The 21,919-nt window shown below is 37.3% G+C and overlaps 1 protein-coding gene across 20 annotated transcripts in view; it reads right to left on the reverse strand.

Moving 5' to 3' along the window:
• The window catches only part of BAZ2B (bromodomain adjacent to zinc finger domain 2B), a 314,188-nt gene that overhangs the window by 21,414 nt on the left and 270,855 nt on the right, over nt 1-21,919 (reverse strand). For all 20 annotated transcript variants that reach the window (XM_032355671.1, XM_032355672.1, XM_032355673.1 and 17 more), the window contains 4 exons: nt 20,063-20,125; nt 18,927-19,071; nt 691-1,346; nt 115-388 (listed from right to left, as the gene is read on the reverse strand). In XM_032355671.1, the coding sequence (XP_032211562.1) occupies nt 115-388; nt 691-1,346; nt 18,927-19,071; nt 20,063-20,125 (1,138 nt within the window). The remainder of the gene's footprint in view (nt 1-114; nt 389-690; nt 1,347-18,926; nt 19,072-20,062; nt 20,126-21,919) is intronic.

A 21,919-nucleotide genomic window follows, 5' to 3' on the forward strand; every position in this document is an offset into this window, starting at 1 on the left:
ACAAAACAAATCAGCAGATTTATAACTACATATATAACCATCGAAGACTCAGTTATAAGACTCTACTAACAATGAAATAAAGTAAGTGGCTAAAAACTGTCTCATTGTACCTACCTTCTGGAATAGGTTTTGGACTAGGAAAATCTACCGGTTTTGCTACTTCAACAGCCGCAGGCTGAGTTGAGGAGACTTTTTCATTCTGTGGCACCGGAGATTCACTTTTACTTGAAGCAACATTGGGAGTCAAGAATGAATTACCATTTCCTTCGGATAATCCCAATCCTGATCCCAGACTAGGTACAGGTGATGTAAACGGAATATTAGAAGCAAGCACGCCAGTGGGCCATCCACAGAACTGGAGTCCCATCATAGATACTCCACTTTTCATCTATAAAAAAACCAAAATATTTTAGAAGAAGAACAATCTAAAAAGTTAGGAAAAATGTTTAGCATCTGAAATTTTTTAAATTCTGAAAAAAAAAAAAGGTAATTCAAGAAGCCTTTGCCTTAGACTAGGAAAGGCACAGTAGTTGTAATGAAGCTTGGTAATAGCAATTGTGACTCTTTCCAGTTCTCAAACTGTGGCAGGGGTAATACAAACATCCAGCTGATTCCCTGGAGCAAGAATCTTCATGGGGTCAAAGATTAAATAAGGCAACACAGAAGTGAGTTACAATGAGCAATACAAACCTGAAGAGGTGATACAGCAAATGGATTGAGGCCCACGGGATTCTGAGCAGAAGATGATCCCAGGAGGGGTGCGGGGGCAGGTGAGGGGGATGTGGATGGTGGCTGAGACTGAGGAGTCACTACAGAAGCAGCTGGTATGTCAGCATGCGTAAGTGAAGTGTCATCACAAGGGGTTCTTGGCAGAAGGCTGAACCACTGTCTGTTCTTCTCCGTCAGTGTTTTTAACAACTGGTCATTGGGTAGAGGACTGTAGAACTTTCCTGGACCACTTGAACCAGGACTGAACAGATTATTAGCGTCTGTCTTTTCCATGTTGCTTTGGGTTGCTGTTGATTGAACGCTGCCCAAGGAATGTTTTCCACTGTTTTGATAAGACAATGTACACCCATTTGCACTATTATTTGGTTTGGGAGTCATTACATCTGACTCAGGAGGCATCTTAGCTACTTCTAAAAGCTTGCTTAATTTTGAAAAAGAGCCAGGTTTCTGAAGAAACAGATTTGTGTTATCTTTTTCTTTAGGATCTTCCTTTTGCTCACAATGATCTGGATTTGAACAATTTAAAGTATCTTCAGACGTCTCAAATATTTCTTCTTTGATCTGGATACTTTCTGCCTTTTTCAGTTTTTCTCTTTCTTTTGCAATTTCATCTAGTCCTATAAAAGTGAAAAGCATGAAAAAGATCAGTTTCTTCAGATCCAACCAATACTTTAATTGTATTTTATTACTGTTTATCAAGTTATATGCATAAATATATAAACTTTTCTAGATTAGTAATATTTTGCATTTTTCCTTTTTTTATATAAAGGCTAGATTTTTTGTTCATTGGAAAATTAATTTTATAATTAATCATTACAAAATTATAAATGTCAGATTTTTTAAAAAAAAGATTTATCCATTTATCTGACAGAGATCACAAGTAGGCAGAGAGGCAGGCAGAGAGGGGGGAAGCCCGCCAAGCAGATCCCAGGACCCTGAGATCATGACCTGAGCCGAAGGCAGAGGCCCAACTCATTGAGCACCCAGGTGCCCCAAAATGTCAGAATATTGAAAGCCCTAATGCACAACAGAAATTAGTATTAACACTTTTGTGTAAATCCTTCTAGGAGCTCTCTATGTATACACATATACACGTAAGCCTATAGAGTATAAAAAAAAGGAAATCCTATTACAATATTCTAACCTACATGTTTTATTAGATGATACTCCGTAAACATCCTGATGCATCAATAAATAGATAACTGGAATATATCATAATTTAAATAATCACTCTTCTACGGATGGCTATTAATAAGATCTAAATATTCACTATTATAAACAGTGCTGTAAACGATGAATGATCTTATATCTGTATCGTTGGACTTTAAAACTTCTTTTCTGATTTACTTCTTTAGGATACATTTCTAGAAGAAAAAACTTACTGGATATTAACATAGGTACCTTTCAGAGTTTTTGCAATATAATTGTCAAACTGCCCTCTAGAAAGTCTAAATCAATACACACAAATGTCAGAATTACACAAAAGCATCTATTTCCCTATCTCTCTGTGAAACTGAATACTAATGATATTTTTGTCTTTTCCAATATCTGGAAGGTGAAAATCTGAATTGTATTTTTTTTCTGATCACTAGTAAGGCTGATTATCTTGTCATAGATTTATTGGTATTTCTCCTTTGTGACCCTCTGGTTCATATTTCGTCAAAAATATGACAAATGTTTTAAAAAAATAATTCATAAACACTTTTTTTTTTTAAAGATTTTATTTATCTATTTGACAGACAGAGATCACAAGTAGGCAGAGAAGCAGGCAGAGAGAGAGGAAGGGAAGCAGGCTCCCCACTGAGCAGAGAGCCAGATGCGGGGCTCGATCCCAGGACCCTGAGATCATGACTTGAGCCGAAGGCAGAGGCTTTAACCCACTGAGCCACCCAGGCACCCCCAAAAATAATTCATAAAAACTCTTAAAAATATAAATCTACTAGTTTATTTGACTTGAAAAGTAATATATATTCAAGGTAAAATATTCAGTAATGAGAGGTATATGGTAAAACCTTTTCTGTCCTACACCCCCAGTCCCTATTTCTACTCTTGAGAGGTAACCATGATTAACCAATCATGCCTGTAGAGCCTTCTGGAAATCTTATATGATTCCTTGTGAGTATCATTTCATACTATTACTACAAATGGGATACTATTCTTTACTTTTTCGCAACTTAGGACAAAATCCAAACCCCTACACAAGGCCTACCACATTGTATGCTCTAGTTCCTGAAAACCTCCACAACCTCTGGCCATTTTTGTCCTTGTTCTTCCTTTCTCCCTTTTTCAGGCTTCTCAAACATGCTAAATTCTTTCCTTCCTTGGGGTCTCTGCACTTGCTATTCCCTCTGCCTAGAATACTGTTTTACTGACTGGCTCTGTATCCTCGTGTTTCACATTATGTGTCATTTTGTCACAGAGGTTTTTTCTGATCACCTTCTCTAAAGTAGGGTCCCCATCCCATTCACCTTAGAATATCATCATACTTGGCAGAATTCACCATTAGACACAATAATCTGTTTATTTTCTATTCTAATCCCACTCCCCACATTAGAATTTAAATCAGTAAGCTTTACTTAAAGGTAGAACAATGTCTACCTTGCTTATTATAGGGTCCCAAAAGCCTAACATGGTGCTTGCTATAAAATGGGGATTCAATAAATATTTTTTAGTGATGAAATAAAAGGATGTATGTAATATTTTCACTGTTCACCTTCTAAAGCTTTCAATGGCAAAATATAGAGCTATACTTCATCAGCTGCATAATATTCTATTATATGTATAGATCATGATTTGTTTAACTGATCTTCTACTAATGTTTGAAATAGCTTGTACATCCTTCTCTTGATATTAATTTCTACCCCAAATTACAAGCTTATTCCTCAGACTTATGATTCTACGCACTCAGGTGTCACAGGGACTAGATTCACCTCCTTGCATGAAACAACCAAAAAATAGACAAAAATCTATGAAACAACAGTTTGTAAGAAACTGGACATGAGGTAACAATTAGAGAAAACAAATGCAGCAAGCCCTGTGATTGCCCAGCTTAGTGCCTTATGACAGTTTCAAGGCTACATCACAGGGAGAAATTCAGGCAGAGCTGGCTGACTCCGGAGATGAGGAGACGGAACTGAGAGTCCAAGGGAGACGCAAGTGGCTACAATGCTCAGAAGGGAGTACTGGAAAGGAGAGAGCTGCCTAGAAAGAGAACTCCACAGACCTATGGAAGGACTCCAGTTTCAGCTGAATACCTGTCAGCGCCCATGTGTCAGGAACCCATCTGAGACCAGGGAAAGAACCACTTAAAAAGGATTAGAGGTGACAGTGCTAGGTGCTCACACAGGCTGGGAATAGTAACTGTTCCTACCAACCAGCTCGGGAAACCTCCAAATTCACAGCCGTCGTGTAGAGTACTCGAGGATCTTGGGTCAGTAGTTAGGGGATAATTAGCCCTAAACTGAGCACTATCCTAGTCCTGCCTAACAAGTTTTAAAAACCAAGAACTGAAAGGACCAAACTTTTTCTGAGCACTAGCACCCAACAAGGCAAAATTTACAATGTCAGGCATCCAATCAAAAGTATAATGCTTGCAAAGACACAGGAAAACACAACACATAATTAGAAAAATCAGTGAAAACTGACCCCAAACTAACAAGATAGTAGAATTAGCAGACAAGGACATTAAGTTTAAGAAAATAATGGTTGAAAAAATTTCAAACTTGATGAAAACTGTAAGGCACAGATCCAAGAAATACAACTCCAAGGAAAAGAAATATGAAGATAACTACAACAAAACATATAGTCAAATTGCTTAAAACCAATGAGACAGAAGAACCTTAAAGGCAGCTCGCAAAAAATCTCTATGTACTTCCACACATTTGCCCTGAGAAGAAAACCCTACTTCATCACCTCTAATTAAGCAAACGTGAAAAGAGTCACAAATATTCTTTTCATGTACCTGGCTTTATACAAGTTATTGGTTAGTAAAGTACTAAGAGCTGATCTTGATTTATTCTGAGAACTACTGTCTTGAAAAACCTCTGTCATATGTCCAAAAATAAATGGGCTAACCAGTCAACCAATTTTTACTGGTTTGAGACTAGATGACTTCCCATTTATATATAATAAAGTAGACTGAGCTGATGATACATTTTAATAGTCTACTCATGGTTGTTTTAACTTTTACATTCAAATTGCTTAATTATAAAAAGATAGATCTCTAACTAAAATGTAAAATTATTTTTAAAAAATTGGAAGGAATTTTGTATAAAGAGATTCTTTAATTTTAAATAATTTTCTATCTTCATTTCATACAACCCCCTGGTTCCTTCCAGTCCTCACTTCTCTGACATGTGTCCATGAGTTTTAATAAACATCTTTGGGGGGTCTGGGTAGCTCAGTGGGTTAAGCCTCTGCCTTTAGCTCAGTTCATGATCTTGGGGGTCCTGGGATCGAGTTCTCTGCTCAGCGGGGAGTCTGCTTCCCCTTCTCTCTCTGCCTGCCTCTCTGCTTACTTGGGATCTCTCTCTCCATCGAATAAATAATAAAATCTTCAAAAAAAAATCTTCAAAACGGACTGAAGAAGAGGAAGACAAGAGATGAAACAAGCTGTTCACTGGATTCATTTCCCTGATAATAAAAGTAAGTGCATAATGACAAAGAAAATACCATTTGTCAGCTGGAGTAAATCCTAAAAAAAATACCAGATTATGTCTTCTTCAGTTTTATCAAAATCACTTTGAACCCTCTCAGGTTCACCTAACAGTTGTTGTGGACCCAGGGGTCCACCACTCATTCTGAGTTCAAGTGAAAATTTTTTCCTTTGGCTCTCTTTAGTTGGGCTGAAGCATGCTACAGCTTTCAAATAAATTTGACTACACTGTCAGTAAAACATGGATAAAGAACATAAGAAATGTGAAAACCCTGGTATAAAATAGGTTTCTATGCAATGGCTTCCTCACAGGACTCAAAGGCACTTTTCCATTCCATACAGCAGAACCTCAGGCGTACCCGCACTGCTCCTTAGCTGTTTTCATTTTAATTGTGTTACCATGACTCAGCTCCTAGGAGATTTCTGGCTATTACTGTGGAGAAGACTAAATGAAGCAGATTCTCAACATTTTCTCTCTCTAGAATTGTTCCTTCCTAGTCTGATTCAGGAATTTAAAAAAAAAAAAAAAAAAGATGATTGATCTATACTACCTGCTCCCTTCAGGTAAGAGTCCCCCACATATCCATAACAGGAATTTGTTTTCTACTTTAGACCTAAAGGTGTAACCACATCCTAATACAAAATGGAAGAGTGACAGTCACATCACTGTGTGTGTGTGTGTGTGTGTGTGTGTGTGTGTATATCAACAAACTTGTTTCATTTTTCTTCCACTTTGCTGAGAGCCTTTAGCTAGCTAATAGCAACACGGTTCTCAGGCTCCTAGAGCCAGAAGCTCACTTTGCTTCTGGGTATGCATACCCCTTAGCACTGTTCCTAGATCTGAAGGTCTCTTGATGGGTTTGCCGTTAGAGAAACTAAGTGCTTTTTACCCTTTCGCACAATACTCATCAATACAGAGCAAGGTGTAGGGTATAGTGTTTTATCTCCTGGAGTGCTTTTGTCACACATCCAAGTCCTATGGAACCACAACTGGAACTGGAAGATCCTGTGTACTGTTACTTCTCTGCTTATAAGTTGCCTTTACTAATAAACTTTCCTGCAGGTAGCACTTTGTATGTCATTAGCGGTTTTTGTAACCATGCATCTTGTACAGCAGTTGGTGTCCAGCAAAGTCCTAATGTCATGGATTTCTGGAATAGGAGCACACAAGGGTAGAAGATCTCCTTAGGGTCAGCAGTAATTCACTTGGTGGGGTTAGGATGGTCTCAGTAGCTGTGCCCAAGGATGGCAGAAGCTCTAATGTGGACACCAAACAGGGAGACTAGTGGTGATAAAGTGGCTCGAAATGCAGTCATCCCTCCTTCCTTACCAGCTTAGAGACTTTCAAGAGTTTAAAGTTGGAGGGTGAACTAGAAAGGGTGGCGGCCCGTGTAGAAGGGAAAGTGAGGCAAACTCTCATGATCCCTCTGTTATGATATATGAGGCAACTAGCCCCTGTGATAGGAAGCCAATTATTGTGAGGCATGCTCTATAGGAACCTGAGTGGGAATACCAGCAGAAGGAGATCCAGCAATAAACAAACAGAATAAGAAGAGCTAGGTTCTCAACAGGAGCACCACCAAAAGCAGCACTTGGAAGGATCCTTAGAGGCCTGCCTTGTTTGTTTGCATGATGAAGGGACAATAGTGGTATTAAAACAAGTGGAGGAGAGGGAAATGCCCTTGTTACAGAATGAGCATGAGCATGGGTTAACTAGTACCACTGGGACAGGTACTGCCACACTTTTCAAACTGGATGCTTGGTAGCTTTGGTAAGATCCCTGTTGGGGTGATTTTCTTGAGACTCTTGAATGTGAACTGGACTAGATCCACATAGGACGCAGCTGCTCTGAGATACTAGCTGTGTTAGCATGATGATAAGAAACCCCAGGACTTGAGAGGAGAAGGCCTGATAACATGATCTTCATGCAAAGGATGTTAAATGATAGAATCAGAACAGGTCTACCTAAGTGGACAATAGTTTTGACTTTACTCCTTCATCTGAGAGGCAATGTGAGAAAAGATACAGTTATGGGGCGCTTGGGTGGATCAGTAGTTTAAGTATCTGCCTTTGGCTCAGGTCATGATCCCAGGGTCGTGGGATCGAGCCCCACATCGGGCTCCCTGCTTGGCGGGAAGCCCACTTCTCCTTCTCCTACTCCCCCTGCTTGTGTTCCCTCTCTCGCTGTGTCTCTCTCTGTCAAATAGATAAATAAAACCTTTTAAAAAAATAGTTCTTTCAGATCATACGAGCCCCATTTCAGATGAGGAAATGGAAAGAGAGAGCCTAATTTGTGGCACATGTTTTTATAAAAAATAGAAAGAAAAAAGGAACAAAGAAAAGAGAAGATAGCTAGACTTCTGGCAGAGACTCCCTCACACAAATACATGTGGTACTGCTTATAGAGAGAAGGATTTATAAGATAGAAGTTGATATGTTGTATAATTCTAGGGTGTGGAAGTGTTACCTGCCTCAAAAACCTAAAAGACCTAATGAGATGGTGGAAAAGAGACCTGTGAGATGAGACACAGAAGATCCAATAGACATGAGCTTGAAAAGTCATCCACAGAGGGTGATTCACCAGAAGATTAGGTGAAGAACAGTCCGCAAAGTCCTTTGGGCCTTTTGTGTGAACTCCAGTTGTTCCTTTATCAGACTGCATATTGGCATGGAAATACTGAGGTATTTAAGTCCCACACAAGCATTTCCACATATCAGTTGGACATATTTGTTGTGACCTCTATGGCAGCTTTGGTAACTGTTGGCCAGGCATGTTGTCAACACCCAGATGCACTGACCAGGCCTGCCAAGGCTGCACAACACAGTTACATACCTGGAGGTGAAAGACTGCATTTCTTATGCAAGAATAGATTCAGGTAGGGGTACTGAAAACAATGCCATTTTGCTATTTAACAACGCTGTTTGACACTAGTACTACAAGGGCCTATGACTCTGGCAAAGATATTCTGATGGCATTTGTTAGCTTTTGAGTATCTGATATTCTCTAGCCACTAAACAGTATATACCGTTCCTGGATATGAAGGAGTTATTACATCTCTCCCATGTGTGGACCATATAATACTATTAAGACTGAGACATATTTATTATATAGTAGGGTTTCCAGAAATGATACAATCATACATTTGAAGTTCCTTTCATAGTTGCTGCCTTTCAGCCATGGGCTGGCCAACATAGTACTGAATGGCTGGTCCATGTTCCCTCTTCTCCACAGACAGTACAGAACGCTGGAATAGTATTCTAAAAGATGGCTGTACGAACTCCTCCACAGTTACCTCCAAACGCTGTCTGGTCTGGACACTCCTATACTCTGAACACTCCTCATACCGCATAAAGGTCCCTACACTTTGGTGAAGTTCCCTGACATCTTGAAGTTGAAGAGCAGAGATGAAGAATCTACTTGGCATCCTGGGTACACTGAGTTGTTATACCCCAACATTCCTCTCCTTTTTTGGTACCTTTCAACTGGTGTCTGGGAGGCTCATATTACGGAAGAATGGATGGACACAAATGCCGGTATTCTCTTGTTTTCCAGATGACACTTGCAAGTAACACCCACAGGAGGGGCAATTTGAATTCTCTTTTTATTCCAAACAGTTCTAAATTTTTGTTGTGCACTCACCCTATAAGCAGGAAATTTTGCTGCAGTCCTTATACCCATACAGTGTACTCTGTCTGGAGGACATCTTTGGTGGGAAAATGGCACCTCCTGATTTCATGTGGAACTTACTGTTTCAGAAAAAAAGGACAGACTGTATGGATCGCCCCTGAAGATAATGATGGACTTGGCATGGGGATAAGCGTGCCTACCTCAGAGGGTGAGAGGGTGGATGTAGTATGAATAACTCTCTGGTCGCCTTTCTTACAGATATCAGCAAATTGTACTGAATGGTCCTCTACAGCGATCCCACACAATGACACTTATTTCAAAGCTATTGGGATGCTGTATTTGTCATCCTCAACCTACTTAATTATGGAGGACCTTGTGGGCATTCCACTCTCAGACAATGCCACAGGAATTACTCATTACTCCAGACTCCTCATTTACTTGGGCTATCCGTAATTCTGTCCTTACTAATTATACTGTGTAAAACTCTATCTTCTTAGAAGAAGAGGGACACTCATATCCTGACAACTCAGCTCCCAGTGACCCATTTCCCACATCAGGGGTGCCTGGTAGCACTTTTCTCCCCTTTAGACCTACAGTTGAGTCTCACTAATGGAATGCTGGCAGTTATTCCCAGGAAGTATAAATGCCATATGGATACAAAATGCAGCATTGAACCAGACTGGCTGACACTCTGTAATCCAGTAGAACTTGTTTTCTTATGTGAACAGCAGAGCCTTCCTGCCTCCTACCTGGACATAACATTGTCTGCACACTTTATCAATAACTATGAGATCTTTTATAATGCCTTTAACTGGCTGGTTAGCTTAGCTGCTTAGAGTGTGGTACTAATAGTGACTCAAAATCTAAAAGGCACTCGAGACTTTACCAGTTATGATCTCTGGTGTCAGCATCAGAATGTACCTGTAAATCGACAGGTACACAGGGAAACAAGCTTTCATTACTTTGCACAAGGGCTCCTCCCTTGATAGGCATCCATGAAGCTGAGGGTATGACCCCCAAATCAGCTACCCCAGGGGACAATGCCATTGAGAAGTCTTGGGGTCTTACCACTGAACACTTTAGCATTGATTCCTTGACCTGAATAGTATTATAAATGTATAGTTTTAGACCGTTTGTTGGATATACTATAGAAATATGGCTCAGGGGAAATCTAAATCTACTAGTGTTGTGGATATTGTTTGTTTGGAATTTTTCTGGCTTATCTAAGGCCTCCTTCAGAAGACACCATTTAGGGACGCCTGGGTGGTTCAGTTGGTTAAGCGGCTGCCTTCAGCTCAGGTCATGATCCCAGCGTCCTGGGATCGAGTCCCACATTGGGCTCCTTGTTCGGCAGGGAGCCTGCTTCTCCCTCTGCCTCTGCCTGCCATTCTGTCTGCCTGTGCTTGCTCTCTCTCTCTCTCTCTCTGACAAATAAATAAATAAAATCTTAAAAAAAAAAAAAAAGAAGACACCATTTAAAATACAATTGATAGAATGTTTATAGCAGCAGTGTCCACAATATGGAAAGAACCTAGATTTCCATCAACAGAGGAATGGATAAACAAGATGTGGTATATATATCTACAATAGAATACTATGCAGCCATCAAAAGAAATTAAATCTTGCCATTTGCAAAGATGTGGATGGAGCTAGAGGGTATTATGCTGATCGAAATAAGTCAGTCAGAGAAAGACAATTATCATATGATCTCCCTGACACAAGGAATTTGAGAGGCAAGGCAGGAGGTTCCTGGGGGAGAAGCGAGGGAAAAATAAAATAAGATGGGACCAGGGACAAACCGTAAGAGACTCTTAATCTCAAAAAACAAACTGAGGGTTGCTGGTGGGGGCAGGAGGGGGAGGGTTAGGGTAGCTGGGTGATGGATATTGGAGAGGGTACATGCTATGGTGAGTGCTGTGAATTGTGTAAGACTGATGATTCACAGACCTATGCCCCTGGGGCAAATAATACATTATATGTTAATAAAAAAGAAATAAAAATAAAATATAATATAATTGATAGAAGGCATCCATCAACTGAGGAACACCAAGGGTCAGGGGGTGGACTAAAGGCGAATAAACCCTCAGTTTTAACTAAATGGCTACAGGGGCTCTCCTCCTTCCCTCTTCCCTGAGGCCCATCAGCAAGCCAGATTAGCCACTGAGCTAGTTTGCAGAGGGACAGGGCCTTTAGCTGTTGTCAGCACTGTTCCCAAGGCTCTCAGTATGTGGAATCTGCTCTTTGTATTCCTAGGCTCAGTGTTCCTTTGATATATATGCTGTTGCTTAGATAAACAAAGGGTTTTCAACCTCCTCTTGAACTAACCTAAAAATACAGAGTATGGGGGCACCTGGGTGGCTCAGGGGGTTAAGCCTCTGCCTTCAGCTCAGGGTCCTGGGATCGAGCCCCGCATCGGGCTCTCTGCTCTGCGGGGAGCCTGCTTCCTCCTCTCTCTCTCCCTGCCTCTCTGCCTACTTGTGATCTCTTTCTCTCTGTCAAATAAATAAATAAAATCTTTAAAAAAAAAAAATACAGAGTATGAAGGAGGTCACCTCTCTTGGGAGCTCTTGTTGCTTGTCCAGTCTACAGTCTGGACAACAGTGCCATGGAACCAATCAATATAGAGGCTCAGCAGATCCTATATTCTTTGTTATGTCTCTACTATAGAGTTGCCAGACTGATAAACTTTGTAGTTATTAGCAGCATGTGTTTCACTTATGGTGTGAGTTATCTTGCATCTTATAAAACATGAATTTAGTTAATAGTTTTCTTTGGAGGTAATCCAAGATCTGATATCTTCTCTTTGGATAAAGCTATTATAGGATTTTTAAAAACACTTGGGCATTTATTTTTTTTAAAACTTGTGCATTTAAACTTTTAAATAGATGAATGTTAAGTCTAATTTCATTAAGAACAGATTGTGCTTTTAGATAACTTTTTAAAAAGTGATAAATGAAAGGAATAGAATATTGCATATTGTTAATACTGTATTAACTTTTAATATCCACTTATTTTATGGTAGTTTCTACCAGTTAGTACTTACTCATCCTTATCAGCCTTGCCTCTCAGATACACTACTTTCCTATAGTGCACACTAATATGCTCTTGTTCTTTGCCTGTTATATATAGTATATCTTTCCAATTAGATTGTGAGCTCTTTCTGGATGAGGACAGGTTAACTGATTCTTTTGTACCTCCATAATGCTTCGTATAAGGCATAATATAAGTGCATATTAAGCACCTGATGATTAAAATCATAAAGGTTTTTCATTTTAATGAGCTGGAAGATAAAGGAAAGGATCTACATCTGTTATTTATTTTATAACTTTCATAGCACTTAAAATAATATAGTAGATGCACATTCATCAGTGAATTAATAAAAACTTTATGAGGAAATAACCCCTAAGTGAAAATTTATTCCTACTTTTCCCCTGTACCGTGCAATGACCACAAATAGTAGTATAAAGTATAATTAATGTTTATGTATCACTTTGTAGTTCTCTTAAATCCATTATTTGACATGATAACAACAAAAGAGTTTAGACAGAGCCTATTAAATTTCTTTTGTAGAGAGATCAGGGTCCAAAGAGGCTAAATGAAAGAGCCCGAATAGAAACTGAGGTCCAATAACTACAAATTCAATAAATGTTATTTAATCTGAGAGGCCTAAAATTAAAAAGAAAAGTTTCCTGTAAGCTTTTCTTATAAACCTTATAAAGACATTCAATTACTTACTTTCTTATAATATTTTTAAAGTGCCTGTGATATATATAGTTCTATCTTTAACACTAAGAAGAATCAAAAAGTACATATAACAATTATCAAACTTAATATGAATAGTTTACCTATCAATTGCCAAGATAATGGTATAATTATTTGGTTTTCTAGGAGTTCACAGATAATAAAAAATAGTTCCACTTACATAAACTGCAGAAGAATTTATAAAAGGGCTAGAACTTGAGCTGGATCAAGAAAGGTGAAATTTAGATGGTGAAGAAAAGGCAAGTTAGCATTATATTGAACAGAATTTGATAAAACAAAGCATGCAAAGTATGCAAAGCAGGAGGAATGCACATATGTTAAGCAACGGTAAGTAGACGGAGAACAGTATAAAGATATTTTGAAGTCAGATTTATAGAAGTCCTTGAATGCTTGAATGCTAGGTAGTATACAGACTTATTACATCATGTTATCAGCAATACGGAGTCACTCAAGGTTTTGGAGTAGAGGCATGACATGATGACAGAATATAATGGAAGGAAGAGAGTGAACATAGAGAAATTGGGGACAGGTGTCATAATCCACATACCTATTAATAAAGAACCAATTTCAGCAGTGTTGAAAAGAGATTAACTTCAGACATTTTGAAGGAAAAGTTGATGCCCTAGATAACTTCAAGTTTACATGACCAAATGATTGAGATTGATGTGCCCCTTAATCAAATTGAAGAATATGTAACTGGTCTTCAGTGGGGTTCAGTTTTTTGTTTTTGTTTTTTTAAGCTTCACAGATGATTCTTATTATAGATAGGCAAAGCCACGTGCCTGGGTACTTCTTTACTGTTCTTAAGCTTTACCAAGCCTTGGCATCTAACAAGTGACTCATAATTTTACAACTTTTTCGTAATTTTATAATTTTAAATTAGATCTCTAAAGATATATGCACTTAACGTTAATTGCAACATTAGTTTTTTAAAAAATTCTAATTAGTTAACATACAGTGTGATATCAGTTTCAGTTGTACAATTTAGTGATTCAATACTTATATACAACACCCAGTGCTCATCACACGTGCCCTCCTTAATACTCATCACCTGTTTTACCCATCCACCCCCCCCCACCTCCCCTCTGGGAACCATCAGTGTGTTCTCTATAGTCAAGAGTCTGTTTCTTCGTTTACCTCTCTCTCTTTTTCCCCTATGTTCATATGTTTTGTTTCTTAAATTCCACATATGAGTGAAATCATATGGTATTTGTCGTTCTCTGACTGGCTTATTTTGCTTAGCATGATATCTCTAGCTCCATCCATGTCATTGTAAATGGCAAGATTTCATTCTTTTTAAGGCTGAGTTATATATTCCACTGTGTGTGTGTGTATGCGTGTGCGCGCACATATATGCCACTGCTTCTTTATCCATTCATCAGTCAATGGACATTTTGGCTCTTTCCATAATCAGCTATTAGAAATAATCCTGCTATAAACACTAGGGTACATGTACCCTTCAAATCTGTACTTTTATATTCTCTGTGTAAATACCTAGTAATGCAATTGCTAGACTGTAGGGTAGTTCTACTTTTAAATTTTTGAGGAGGCTCCATACTGTTTTCCACAGTGGCTGCACCAGTTTACATTCCCACCAACATTACATGACGGTTCCCTTTTCTCCACATCCTCACCAACATTTGTTGTTTCCTGTGTTGTTAATTTTACCCATTCTGACAGGTATGAGGTGATATCTCATTGTAGTTTTGGTTTGTATTTCTCTGATGATGAGTGATTTGTGCATCTTTGTATGCGTCTATTCACCATCCGTATGTCTTTTTGGGAGAAATGTCTGTTCATGTCTTCTGTCCATTTTTAAAAATTGGATTGTGATTTTTTAGTATCTGAGTATTAGAAGTTCTTTATATATTTTGGATACTAATCCTTTATCAGGTATGTCATTTCTAAATATCTTCTCCAATTCCATAGGTTGCCTTTTAGTTTTATTGGTTGTTCCCCTCACTGTGCAAAAATTTTTTATTTTTATAAAGTCCTGATAGTTTATTTTTGCTTTTATTTCCCTTGCCTCAGGAGACATGTGTAGTAAGAAGCTGCTATGGTTGTATCAGAGAGGTTACTACCTATATTCTCTTTTAGGACTTAAATAGTTTCCTGTCTTACATTTAGGTCCTTAATCCATTTTTAATTTATTTTCATGTATGGTATAAGAAAATGATCCAGTTTCATTCTTTTTGCATGCAGCATTATTTTTAATAGCCAAGATATAGAAGCAACCCAAGTGTCCATCGATAGATGAGTAAGAAGATGTGACGTGCGTGCGCGCGCGCGCACACACACACACACACACACACACACACAGAAATATTACTCAGCTATAAAAAAGAATAAAATCTTGCCATTTGGAATAACATGGATAGGCCTCAAAGGTATAATGCTAGGTGAAATAAGTCACAAAAAAAAAAAAAAAAAAAAAAAAAAGAGAAATACCATAGGATTTGACGCTCATATGTGGAATTTAAGATCAAAACAAATGAACAAGTAAAAAATGAAACAAAAAACCCCCCAGACACTTAAATACAGAGAACAAACTGCTGGTTGCAAGAGTGGAGTTGGTTGGGGGGGGGGGGTGAATGAAATAAAGGGGGTTAAGAGTACACTTATACTGGGGAATCTGGGTGGTTCAGTCAGTTTAAGCCCTTGACTTCAGCTCAGGTCATGATCTTAGAGTGGGGACTGAGCCCCGTGCTCAGCAGGGAGTCTGCTTCTCTGTCTGCCCCTCCCCCTGCACCTGTTCTCTCTCTCTCAAATAAATAAAATCTTTAAAAAAAGAAAAGAGTACACTTATCTTGATGAGCACTGAGTAATGTATAAAATTGTTGAAAATTATATTGTATACCTGAAACTAATATAACACTGTTATTATACTTAAATAAAAAAATAGATTTCTCTACTAAAACTTTCATTTAATTTCATTCAAAACAAACTCCTCCTCTTGGCTTCTCTGATTCAATTTTTAAAAAATACAATTTTTCTACTGAGGATTGATTCATCAAATTCATCTTTGATTCCACTTATATCATATACAATAATTTCTCACAGGAATTCTGCCTTTAAGATACAACGGTCTTCCCATGTTCCTTGGTTGTATCTGGGCTTATAGTCTCCCTACTTCATATCTAGGCTACTAGAATGATCCCATACTGATTTTTCCACCCCTTTTTTCACCAATCCAAGGTGTACTTAACTCCCAGATTATTTTTGTCTCTGCCTTCAAGAGCTCATAGTCTACTGATAGAGCTGGCCATGTATGCCAAAAATTATGATGAAATATTAAAAATAGGCTATATAACATTTCTCTGTTTTGTGCCTTTTAGACACTTTGTGTTTATACCTTTCACTGCTTCTGACCTCATTCTGATTTGCAAAGCTGTGTGTGTGTGTGTGTGTGTGTGTGTGTGTGTTTAAGATTTTATTTGTATTTGAGAGAGACAGAGAGAACACAGGAGTGGGGTGAGAGGCAGAGGGAGGAGCAGACTCCCCACTGAGGAGGGAGCCCAATGCAAGACTTGATCCTGGGAGTCTGAGATCATGACCTGAACCAAAGGCAGCCACTTAGCTACTAAGCTACCCAGGTGCCCTGACTTGCAAAAATTCTAACTTTTCTTAGAGTGACTTGAAAAATTCTAACTTTTCTTTGGGACCACCCCTGGATTGGAAAGCAAGTATACTGGGATATAGGTCTATCTGGAAAAGCTAGGAGTTTCCTAAATACATAGCCCAGAACAATTCTGTTTTTTGTTAGGTATTAGGGTTCTGCATAAGGTTTTTAAAATTTTAAACAATTATTTAAACAAAACTAAAGAAACGATTAACCCATGTATCCCATTTCTTCTACCACCCTCCTCCCTCCAACCTCTGGCAACAACCAATCTGTTCTTTTCATCTATGAGCTTGGTTTTCTTTTCTTTTTCTTTTATTACTTTTTTAGATTACGCATATAAGAGAGATCATATGGTATTTATCTTTCTCTGACTTCACTTAGCATAATGTCCTTGAGGTCCATCCACATTGTGGTAAACAGTAAGATTTCATTCTTTTTTATGGCTGAGTAACATTCCATATGATGTGTGGGTGTGTGTGTGTGTAGACCACATTGTCTGTCTTTATCCATTCATTCACTGATGGACACATAGGTTGTTCCATAACCTGGAATAATATGTGAATAATATGGAATAATTTGTGAATAATGCTTCAGTAAACATGGGGGTATATATACCTTTTGAGTTAGTGTTTTCATTTGTCTTTGGATAAATATCCAGAAGTAGAATTGCTGGATTATATGGTAGTTCCATTTTTAATATTTTGAGGAACAATTATAATCTTTTCCACAGGCTTCACTGATTTACATCTCCACCCATCAGTTTACATCTCCACCAAGAGTTCCCTTTTCTTCTCATTGTCACCAACACTTATAATTTCTTGTCTTCTTGATTCTAGCCATTCTAACAGGTGTGAAGTGAGATCTCATTGTGATTTTGATTTGCATTTCCCTGATCATTTGTGATATTGAGCACCTTTCCATATGCCTGTTGTTCAGTTGGCTATGAGTATATTTGCTTTGGAAAAATGTCCATTCAGATCTGTCCATTTTTTAATCAGATTGTTTTTCTGCTTTGAGTCACAGGAGTTCTTTATATATTTTGGCTATTAGTCCCTTATCAGATATAAGATTTGCAAATATTTTCACTCACTCAGTAGATTGCCTTTTCATTTTGCTGATGATTTCCTTTTTTGTGCAAAAACTTTTTAGACTCATGGAGTCCTGCTTACTGATCAGTATTCATTCCATGCTTTAAATATTTTTATTTTTTTATTTTATTATTTTTTTTTTTAAATATTTTTATTTTAAATGGTAAAAAAAAGGAACCCACCACAGTCTTTTGTAAAATCGTCAGGCTGGCCAACCCACATCAATTTTTAAAAAGAAATAAAAGGCAGCTGAAGCTTCCATGTACCCTCCCTGACTCCATCAACAGCTTATGCACTGGAAAGGCACAGCCTGAATTTCATGTATCATTCCAGTACATGACTTCATACTCTTACTTCATATAATTTGAAGCCATAGGAAATATATTATTGTGTAAAGAACACTGTTTACTATATGCCAACAATGCTTACATGCCAGCCACTACTCTAAGTACTTCACGTGCATTATTAATTGCCTCCCTCCCACCGGCAAAAGATTTTTATTTTAAAAAAGGCTGGTTCCATTGCTTAAAACATCTACCTTATAGAAATTTGGGTCTGGATATCTATGTGATTAATCAATCCCCTCTTTCCACTGGACTGTTAAACTACTACAAGGCATGGATTGTGTTTTATAGATCTTTGAACCTCCTGTAATGGCTAAAAATCGCTGGCATAAAGTATGTATTCAAAGAAAGTGTGTTGGGAGAAGTTTCTGCCTATATACATCACCGTGGAGCCACAGCTACATCCCTGGACTTGGGAGCACTGACTAATACTCTCAGTCCCATCAGAATTTTCACATTTGGAAACACCCAAACACATGGTTCTAAAAAGTTCAATTCCAGATGGCTTATCAGCACATAAACACACTGTGTACTGGGTTAGTTAATGCAACACAAGTGGAGGCAGTAAGAGAACAGTCTAAAGGTAAAACATCAAGGATTCTGTGTTAACCCAAAACTCAAAGAAAAAAGTTTAATGGAGAAGGAGGTGATCATAAATATCAAACATGAACAAGATTTCAAGATGAATGAGGATTATGATAAGGATCTTAGTTTAAGCAAGTTATGTCTAGGGATACTGTCAGGATGGATGTTTGTTGAAAAGGTTGAAGAATAAACCACATGTTAAAAAATCTGACAATGGGAGAAAAAAATAGAGAAGCGGCTATAAAGGATAATACAGGTAGAGATCCTTGTCCACTAAATAAGAAAGGAATAGTCTATGTTTGATGTCAGAAAGAGTGGCAGAAGAGAAATCATAGAAGGAATATTTATCAGTGAAAGAGGCATTATGATTTCAAAAGGAATGGGAATCAAGGTTTTACAATGTTTACCCGTAAACCAAATTTGATTCTGGAAGCACAAAATGTATTGAAGAAGTAACAGAGTTTTTAAAAATATGGTTTTTCATATTATTTTGTAAGAGATTAACAGTTCCTACCTTCACCACTCTCCATGCCTTCTACAAAAATCCCCCCACACTGGGGAAGAATCCAGTACCGGCGTCTGTAACGATCCTGGCCAAACATCATCGAACGTAAAGAGTGAGAAGCGTCAAAGAGCTTCCTTCTGTACTGACTCTGTTGCTGTTAAAAAATGATGCATATAATTAAGCTATGGATGTCAACTGGTTTAAGAATTAATATATAAGTGACTTTACACTTATTATGCCTTTAATAAGCAGCTAAATTCCACTTCTGGGAACAGACAGCAAAAGAGTTAATATTACATGCCTGACTTCAATTTCAGTAACATTTAAAAAGTTAGAAATTATTTTGAAAGTAACAGGAATATTTTTGTTACCATGGATTAAACATGCTTTATTTTATCAGTTATCTTATAGTAAAGCTTGTCTTATGCTTGATAATAAAAAATGTGATCAAGTATTTTGCTGGCCAGAACTGGCTCAATCCTATTGGTTATATCGTTTATGACAAATAATTCTCACATATGTAATTGACCATATCTGTATTTGCTTGTTTTTATACTCATACTGTAAACCTATGTAACATACAGCTAAGTTTTGGGATAAATTTGAGATGAATCTAACATTGATATAATATACAGCTATCTCATAGTATTAATCTCATTATAATTCCAAAAATTCATCCTTTTTATAAAAGTTCATTTAAAACTTCAATAATGTTATTGAAATTCAATTTTTAATTGACTATTTTAAATGAGAAGTACACAAATATATAGTTTATAAATCCAATGCAAATAAAATATACATATATAGTAATGTAAAATGAAACATAAGATGCTGAAACTATTACCATGATATTTGATCAAACTTCAAAAGTAATAACCTACAAGATATAAAACCATGCATTTACTTATATTTTGTATTTAAATGAAGAGCTGCAGAATAAGGCCCTGATTAAGTTTAGGCTTTTAACATTGGTTGGCATTAAACTTTTTTAAAGTTTAATTGTGAGACTGTTTCTAGAGCTCCTCATTTTAATTACTTATAAGAAAGCTTGTTTTTATTTAGCAGCCAGAAGAACTAATCCCATATAAGGTGGATCTTTAAAACACTGAAAAAAAGATGTTAACTGTAATCTGAAAAGTGCTTACTTTACTCAGTTTTTCAATCTGTTTTTCTAGCTCTTCAACACTTGCTGCTTGGTCACCGTCATCCTACACATAACAAAATACAGTATCATTTACCTGTTTTTAAGATTTATCTCTTTAATCAATCAGCAAATATTTAATGAAAGTCTCCTTTACACAAAGTACCAGGATAGGCACTATGGAAATAAGTAAGACTCCGTTGTTGCTCTTTATAAATAATATGGTAGGGAGAGAAAATATTAACACTAAAAAACAAAAACCATCAAAGAGTAGGAAGCTATAAGGATCTCAAGATTTAAGTAGAGATCAAGAGTTATGGAGTTCAGGGGAAGGGGAGATTCATTCTAGTGGGAATCTATACTAAGAAATGCTACATGGAAGTAGTTGTGTTTTTATTGTTGCTATTGTTGTTTCTGTTTTAAGAAGTTGTGTTTTACTCAGCTGTTGAAGAATGGTTAGGAATTGATCAATGAGAGAAGAGAAGGCAGGGCATTCCAGGAAGAGTTTGACATATCATGACCTGAAAGGTACATTAAGGATAGTGCGGGAGATGAGGCATGGATGAGTTTGAGGGCTAAATTGTCTAGATCTGTGAATGCTTGGCAATGGACAATGATATCCTTTGAGGGAGGATAAACATCAGAACTATGCTTTACAAAGATTCATCTGGTAACAGTTGTAAGATGGCCTGGAGCAGGGAAAGGACTAGAATTGGCAAATCTTGTTAGTAGATTCCTGCAGTGATTCAAGAAGGAAGGAGAATGTGGGCGTCACTGGTGTTAAAGAAATAGAAATGAGAAAAGCAAAGGGATGTAAGAAATAATACATAATTAGAACTGCTAAGTCCTGACAAGTCCAGGATCTGAGGCAGGGAAGGGTGAGGGAGAGGAAGGAAAGAGCAAATTATGATGTTAAAGCTTTAAATCCGGGAACTGCTAAAATACTGGTACCTTAATTCAAAAGAGTCATTTTTAGAGCAAAGAAGGTTAAGTTACATTTTGAACACTGAGATTTTAGAAGAAAAAGATAATCTCTACTATATACAGTATTAATTTCATAAATGGAAAGTACATAGGTGGCTATATGAATTTTTTCATTCTAGAAAATAAATATAGGAAAACTAACCCAAAATTTTATGTTTGAGAAGGAAATCATGAGGTAATAGAGGGTATATATGCTTCTTTGAATGTCAGCTACACTACTTTCCTATAGGCAAATTACTTAACTCTTCTAAGACTGTTTTGTTATTCGTAAATCAGTCTTAATATTATCTGTAACATAGGATTTTTGTGAGAACTAAGTAAGAACAGATCTGATTTATATATATAAAGATCTGATTTATATATATATTATATATATATCTGATTTATATATACATATAAATTATATATATATGTATATATATATATATAAACCAGGAACTGTGCTAGTTGCTTAGTGTATATATACACACACATATATATATATACACACATATACACACACATATATATGTGTGTATCATATATATGTGTGTGTGTATATATATATATATATATATGTAAGATTACTTTCCTTCTTTCTGAAAATTATACTTTAATAAGAAGATATAGGTACACTTAGGATAAAAAAACCCAGAAATTTATTTTTGATGTTCACTTTTTTTTTTTTTAAGATTTTATTTACTTATTTGACAGGCAGAGATCACAAATAGGCAGAGAGGCAGGCAGAGAGAAAAGAGGAAGCAGGCTCCCCGCTGAGCAGAGAGCCTGATGCAGAGCTTGATCCCAGAACTCTGGGATCATGACCTGAGCTAAAGGCAGAGGCTTTAACCCACTGAGCCACCGAGGTGCCCTTGATGTTCACCTTCTATAAGCATTT

This window comes from Mustela erminea, chromosome 8, assembly GCF_009829155.1.
Source record: "Mustela erminea isolate mMusErm1 chromosome 8, mMusErm1.Pri, whole genome shotgun sequence".
In the NCBI taxonomy this organism is placed as follows: Eukaryota; Metazoa; Chordata; class Mammalia; order Carnivora; family Mustelidae; genus Mustela; species Mustela erminea.